Below are 7,476 nucleotides of genomic sequence, written 5' to 3' on the forward strand. Positions count from 1 at the left end.
TTTTTTTTTTTTTTTTTGTACCAGGAATCAAACTCAGGACCTTGCGCTTGCCAGGCAGGCACAGTGCCACTAAGCTAAATCCCTGGCCCAGTGCTCTTGTCTTTAAGCCTGTCAGGAAGGCTAGAGACATAATACACTGAGGCTTGTGGCTCACTGCTTGAAAACTGGCATGACATTAGTGCAGGTGGGGCTCAAATCACAGATCACCAAGTTAGGAAAATGGTCATCTTTAAACTGCAGGGGACACTGTTACGGTTTGGATCTGAAATGTCCCCTAGAGGCCATCTGCTTAAAGGCCTGGCTGCCAGCTATGGCACTGCTCTGAAGCAGTGAGATCCTGGGGAGGCGGGGCTTTAGTGGAGAAACAGGTCCCTGGTGTGCTCTTTGTCCCCACCTGTCTGCCCTCATCTGCCTCCTGCCCACCCCCAGGTAAGCCAGTCTGCTTCCTATAATGTGTCCTCCACCATAATGTGCTGCCTCACCACAAGCCCAGAGCAATGGAGCCACACTACCATGGACTGAAACTTCTGAAACTGTGAACCAAAATAAACTTTCCTTCCTTTAAGTTGATTTGCTCTGGTATTTCATCACAGCAACAGAAAGCTAACACAGACAAATATATTGTAAATTAAGTATTCAGTGTACCAAACTTTTTTTTTTTTTTTTTGGTACTGGAGATCGAACTTGGGTTCTTGCGCTTGCAAGGAAGAACCACTGAGCCCTGACCCTCAAACACGTTATTTTAAATAGGTTAAAACCACTAAGTCAAGGGCAATTATATTTTGGATATTAAGTTTGCAGATACAGCACAACATAGATCAGAAACCAGAATGGAAATAGTCAAATACTGACCTAGTTTTCATGATGGGAGAAAACTACCAAGTGGCAAGATTTTGATCTAACTTTGGAAACAGAGTTAGCTCCTTAAAACATAAAACAGCTCCAACCTGGAGGTTTGGCGTTTCCAGAGTTTCTTTGCCTCAGTGACTGCATATAGACAACAGCAGTGGCTGCTGCCTCAGAGCCACCTCTACCCTGAAGGGTATGACTTGAGCCAAAATTCAGTTGTGTCCTACCTCCTATTGTACAGCAGGGCTGGTCCTCAGAAGTATCAGTGAGTAAAAGACAGAAATGAAGACAACTGAAGACAGGACTGGGGTAAATTATAAGTAAGATTAACTGGGGCTATCGTATTTTTCAGCAAATTTTGCAAAGCAAATTCCATTCTGTAGCAAAAATTGCAATGGAAAGTAGGGACTAAAAGAAAAGATCCCACTGGTATTGAAAAAAAATAAAAAAGATCCCAGAAAAATATTTACTACTAAGTATGTTCCTTTAAGTATTATTCAATGTATCAGGCACTGCCTTAGGGAAATAAAGGTAAGACAAAATGCCTCTTTATGGGTATCACGTTATGGTTGAAGAAAAACAGATATCAATTATGTGAAATAATACAGAAAGAACAATTTATAGGAATGCTAAGATGGGTGGGAGCATTACAGGGTACAAAGTGTAAGTGGAAAGATTCCACAGATGTGCTACCTGAACCACTTCTTTATGAATGAGGAAGAATTTCATGGGAAGGAAGGGAAGTAGGGTAAAAAAAAAAAATTAAAAAGAGTATGTGCTAAGGCTCAGTAGCAAGAAATAAAACTCAACAAGTATATGCTGCCACAGCATTAAGATCCTCATATAATGCTAAGAAGTTCAGACTTTACTCATAGCATTCAGGAAGCCAACAGAAGCTTCTAAGCTGGAGAGTAGTAGCAGCAGGGCTACCAAGTACTGAGCACTGATGTGCGTGGTGGGAAAGGACTATTGTGTGTCCAGGGAACAACAGGCAAGAGTCCGCCTGCAGCAGGCCAGGTGCAAGATGGCCAGACAAGACTCTGAGCAGTGCTCCTGCGGAGGAGAGCTGGAGAGACAGACTCCCAAGAGCTGGTGTCTAACTGCACACAGGGCAGGGCAGAGGCAGGAGGAACACAGCTCAGAATTTATCGTTAGGATGATTTGTCATGGGTCCTCATTAGCCACGGCAGGAAATAACATGGGTTGCTGAGATCTGAGAGAAGACTAAGGTTTTATTCAAACTCGGCAGAGAGAGGGACCTTTGAAAAATCGAATCTGACGTATACTATCAGCACTTCTGCTGCCCAGAAAAGAATCTGGGATTGCAGGTAATAATCATCTGTTGATGCCAGGGTCCCCCCAGGACACTGAGATGGCTCCTGGACAATCTGAAATCAGAGCAACCTCAGGACCAGGTGAGACTTCTCGGGGAACTTTGGTTTAGGAAAGAGAAGAGGTAAAGTATTGATGAGAACAGGAGGAGGGGAAGAAACAGTAAAAGGCACTGCAAAGAAAAAGCTGTAATAGACCCAGGAGTGGAGGGTATTGCAGAAAGCCAAAGAAGAACACTGACTTCTCAGTCATTTTCTTACCAAGCACTGGCGGACACTGGTTTCAGATTGTGTCTCCAATCTGAGTGACTCAACTTGTGTTCGTGAAGTACAGAAACAATCCTGGAATCACAAGTACATAAAATAAACAAAAGGTGTGGCACAGGGTAAACGGGTGGTCTAGAGATGGGTTAAGAACTGAGAAAAAGAGCAGTCTGGATTGGAAGCCAGGATTCATAGCATCAAATTGCTCAGTGAGGAAGGGAAGGGAGAAGTAGCTGGGTGTGCCAGAGGCGAGCACTGGTTAGAATTATGCTTGGGTCTACAGCCATACCACCCTGAACACGCCCAATCTCATCTGATCTTGGAAGCTAAGCAGGGTCGGGCCTGCTTAGTACTTGGATGGGAGAAGTGTGCTTGGTGTCACCAAGCCTTGTACCATTGTTTCTCACTCTTTTTTTTTTTCTTTTTTGAATCAGGGTCTCCCAGTGTAGTTCTGGCTGGCCTTGAACTCACTACTTAGCCAAAACTGGCCTTGAACTGTGAACTGTGGCAATCTTCTGCCTCAGCCTCCTAAAGTGCCAGGATCATAGGGGTGTGTCACCGAGTCTGGCTCAAATGAGCCTCTTAAAGTCCAACCCTAGCTACTTAACACTTTGTAGTTAGTTACTTAACAGTAATCAAATTTGCTATCTCTAAAAATACGTCAGAATTTCTTTTTCCTTCTTTCCTTTTTTTTGTGTGTGTTTGTAAGATGAGGTCTCTCTAAATTGCCCATGCTGTCCTTTAACTCAGCCTGCTGCCTCAGCCTTCTGAGTAAATGAGATTATGTGAGCACCCCTATGCTGGATCAGAATTTTTCAAAATTAAATTATAATTTTTCCAGGTAGCCTAATTTACTGATATCTTTTTTTTGGGTGGGGGGTACTGGGGATCAAACGCCAGTCCTTGTGTTTGCGAGGCAGGCAGCAGAACCACTGAGCTAAATCCCCAGCCCTAATTTACTTATATTTTAAGTTGAATTCAGTTCTCTGAATATCAGGATCCCCCATCTAGCAAACAGAAGAATTAAACTAATTGGTCTTTTGTATCTTCTCCAATTTACAGACTGATATGAAAGTGAAAATCTTAAGAAATCCTTTAGAGCAGGGTCACCAGTCATGGCCCACGAACCATCATAAAGTTCAACTGGAACTCTCACCCTTCTGTACTGGTTTACGTAGCCTATAGCTACTTTCATGCTAAACAGCAGAAGGAGAGTTGAAGAGAAATCATGCGATATGCAAACAACTGGTGGCCTTTACAGAAAGTGACCTGATCCCTGCTTTAGAGACTAAAGTACTTCACTTCAGTGTGTGCGCCACATAAACATGTAAAGTATACGTGCTATGGGTCTTCCACACAGCATAGTTCTGTTACCATGGCAATGGCTGTGCAGAGATGAGCTTGAATTCCTGGCTTTAATTCTTGGCAGTCATGGGCATACTTAAAATGAGGGTGATGCCACCTACCCTAACAATGTCATGCAGTTTTAAAGGCCAAGATCACTCTCTCCACATGAAAATTTCCTACTCAAATATTATATTGTCTGTATAACAGACTAAAAGTCCTCAAGCTAATTTATCTAAAGCAGCTATCACAGCTCTATCATAAATAGAAAATAAGTTGGCATATGTACCTTACACTATACATTGATAAAAATATTTTTGTGTAGGGCCAGGGATTTAGCTCAGTGGTGCCACCACCTGCCTCACAAGTGCAAGGTCCTGAGTTCAATCCCCGTACCAAAAAAAATTTTTTTGTCTGATTAAGACAGTGGTTTATTAATGCTATCTTGCTCTCTTTTAGTGAGATGGACATTTTAAAAAAGGAATTTTTGGGAGACTTAAAGGACATGTGAGGCATGGCTAATAGGATGGGACTGGCATCTAAGTACAATATATGTATGAGGAAAAGTAGGTATGGACAAAGGATAAAAATAATGAGTATATAAACAAAAGTACAGGAGAAATTCTTGTGAAAGAGACAAAAGCTCACTGAGAATTTAATTCATTTCTCAGGACCACAAGTCATTCAGGACAAAATATCTCTGAGCAAAACCACAGCCCATCAGAATACGTCTTGTTACAACTGTACACTAACATGTGCCTACTCTGATGGCACAAGATCAGAGCCATGTCAACAGAGACTTACCAAAAGAGACATTGAATCGATCGCTTTAGTTCACAGAAAGTAACAAAGATCCATCTATTTCAAAGATTTTTGCTTTATCTTCCTTTCAAGATGCGAAATAGCCTACTGTAGAAAACAAAGCAATGTTACATTTACATAAAAATTTCTTGAACATCTAGTTGCTATTAACCCACCCAAAAATTTGGGAACTATTCCTTGACACAGGACTACAGACATTACTACAGTGTCTTAAAAGAGTACTTTCTTTTACTCAACACTATTTGGGATCTGACATCACTATTGAAAGGAACTGGCTGGGTATGGTGTGCAAACCTGTAATCCCAGCACCCAGGGGGCTGAGGCAGGAGGATTGCTGTGAGTTCGAGGCCAGCCTAGACTACACAGTGAATTCAAGGCCAGCCTGAGTTACAGTGAGACCCTGTCTCAAAAAAACAAAAACAAAAACCAGACTGGAAGGCTCTGAGTATTCAAAGCCTCAATCTACTTGCATGTATCATTCCCTGTCTTTTCTGGGCTAGTCTTTAAGAGAATCCTAAGTAAATTGGAAAACAATGTAGAAAACCAATTTTGACCTACTTTTGATATAAATGGTGCCACTTACATCAAAAATAAAACCCTAGAATTTCCAAAGCTTTCTGATTGGATTAATTGGTTGTTAAATTATTTGGATTCCCTGCTTACCAAATTTGGGGAAGAAACAGAATTAGTAATTAGTAACTAATAATTAGTGTTTTCTTGTTGCCAAATGTCTAGGAAAAAAAAGAAAGATAACTTTTATATGAAAATGACTTTCTTATAGTTTGAATTTTTTATCTGGTGAGTTTTTTAGTTCTCTATTTTTGAAATTTATTGTTATCATCAAAGATATATCAATTCTTGTGCAAATAGTTCTTGTCCATTTTCAGAAAGAGTATTAATATCAGTATATTATTTGTGAAGAGTCTGCAAGTCTGAGGATTTTAATATGACTAACTTCTTCAGATCAAGAACCAGCACCAAAGGCTTCCAGACCTTTATTAACAGAAAGGGTGCCAGTGTTCTAAATTTGCTGGTACCTATTATTCCCTTACTTCTAAATAAAACCATCTCTTTCATCTAAATTGTTTCATTATTTTGTCAAAATGAAGCCCCCAGATTTGATCAAAACATCTACAGATATCTGAGCAAGAAGAGAAAAGGATTTTGCAAACCAGAAAAACACAGAAAAGTATCCAATTAAGAATTTACCAGGGATGTTCCCTATGAATGAAAGGTAGAGAATAGGAGGAAGAACTTGAAAGGTTTGGCACTGGCGTTTGTGTGCTAAGAAGCAAGAAATCGATTCCTGCCTCACCTACCTTCCAGGTCATCCAGAACCTTTGCGGTCTGAGGTCCTCAACTAAAAGTGCTCCTGCCTACCAAGCACTGTTGGGTATGCAGCACTTAAGACTGCCAGGATGCACTGCAAGATACTCACCTGTAGTGGTGGCAGGGCGAAAAGCCAAGGCTCTTCTGGGGAGCAGGCTGGCAAATGTGTTGATAACCATGAGAGCATTCAGACCCTTCGTGGGAAATTCCCACTTCTAGTATTCTTTTCCAAGGTGACAGCCAAGGAAGGGGAGAACCCACACACATACTCGTTACGTGGTTATCTGTAACAGCCAAGTGTTCACGTGTGTAACGCACAGCTGCCATGGGTTAGCACTGCACTGGGCACCAGGACACCCACTGATAAGGAAGGCAGACAAGGCCCTGGGCGCTGGTAGTTTACCTTCCCAAGAACAGAAGGGCTAGTGTTGTCCGGAGTAACTGAATTTTTGGGTTATCATTGTTTTGGATCCTACTTTTTTCACTTAACATCAGCCAGTTGTTACTAATTATGTTGTTTTAAACCACAGAAGTCTTCAGAAAAATTCAGGAGACAATCTGCCACAATTGTTAGTACTGGAAGGGCTGTCTCAGTACAGTGGTTTAATTCCAAAAGTTTTGTATTAGATACTCCAGGATGTTAAGAGATAATTTTATAAAACAATTTGAGGTCAAGGCAGCAGCTGCTCCTGGCAAAGGAGTGGGGTAGGAGACTCGCTGTCTCTTTTCTCATGTATGCCTTTTGTTTAGGTATGAATATAAGCCTTTTCCTTAAAAAGTCGACTTTAAGCCGGGCGTGGTGGCACATGCCTGTAATCCCAGTACTCGGGAGACTGAGGCAGGAGGATCAATCACTGTGAGGTCGAGATCAGCCTGGGCTACATAGTGAGTTCCAGGTCAGTCTCAACTATATAGTGAGACCCTGTCTAAACAAACAAACAAACAAAAAAAGTCGACTTTAGAGACTTAACCTCAGTATTCTCAAGTACCTTAATACAGCCCTTTGCACGTGTATCTAAAAAACTAGCCACAAAACAGCTTTATAATAAATACACCTGTTCTTTGACAGAATGGCTCGTTTGAACCGCTCATCCGAAAAGTTAACACTTCCCTGAAAACCTAAGGGCACACTTATGCGCAGAACCCGAGTTATGAGTGTATTCGGGCGTCCAGCAGAGGTCAACGCTACAGGAATGCAAAGAACCCGATTTAATTCTCTTTGTTGAGCTTCAAAATTACTGTAATTTTCAAAGTGATCATGGGAACCCATAACATCCTGAAGATGACAGCGATGCTCTGCTGGGCAGTTTCCCAGACTCTGGCTTTCGACTCACAGTGACGGCGCCTCGGCTCCCCGACCTGACCCGACCCAACCCGACCCCCGAGGAGCAGTTCTGGGGACGCGGCGTCCACAGCGCTCGGGGCGGGAGGACGGCAACCTCAAGACCCCGGGAGGTTCGGAGGCGGGAGACGCAGACTGGGACTGACCGCGGGGGAACCAGGGTGGGAGGGAACCCGTGTGGGAGGGACCCCGGGT

General features: G+C 42.4%; 1 protein-coding gene across 3 annotated transcripts in view; it reads right to left on the reverse strand.

Annotated features, from left to right (window-relative positions):
- Positions 1 to 6,774, reverse strand: part of Stradb (STE20 related adaptor beta) — a 19,596-nt gene extending 12,822 nt beyond the window's left edge. Inside the window, exons 1-3 of one of the 3 annotated variants that reach the window (XM_033756286.1) lie at positions 6,049 to 6,774; positions 4,593 to 4,694; positions 2,442 to 2,522 (exon numbers count right to left, since the gene is read on the reverse strand). In XM_033756286.1, coding sequence (XP_033612177.1) covers positions 2,442 to 2,522; positions 4,593 to 4,604 — 93 coding nt within the window. In that variant the 5' untranslated portion in view covers positions 4,605 to 4,694; positions 6,049 to 6,774. Of the gene's footprint in view, positions 1 to 2,441; positions 2,523 to 4,592; positions 4,698 to 6,048 lie in introns of all 3 variants that reach the window. The other 2 variants (XM_010617526.3, XM_010617528.3) reach the window with 2 other exon arrangements.
- Positions 6,775 to 7,476: the final 702 nt, after the last annotated feature.

Source organism: Fukomys damarensis, unplaced genomic scaffold, assembly GCF_012274545.1.
Source record: "Fukomys damarensis isolate Sample0158 unplaced genomic scaffold, DMR_v1.0_HiC HiC_scaffold_26, whole genome shotgun sequence".
In the NCBI taxonomy this organism is placed as follows: Eukaryota; Metazoa; Chordata; class Mammalia; order Rodentia; family Bathyergidae; genus Fukomys; species Fukomys damarensis.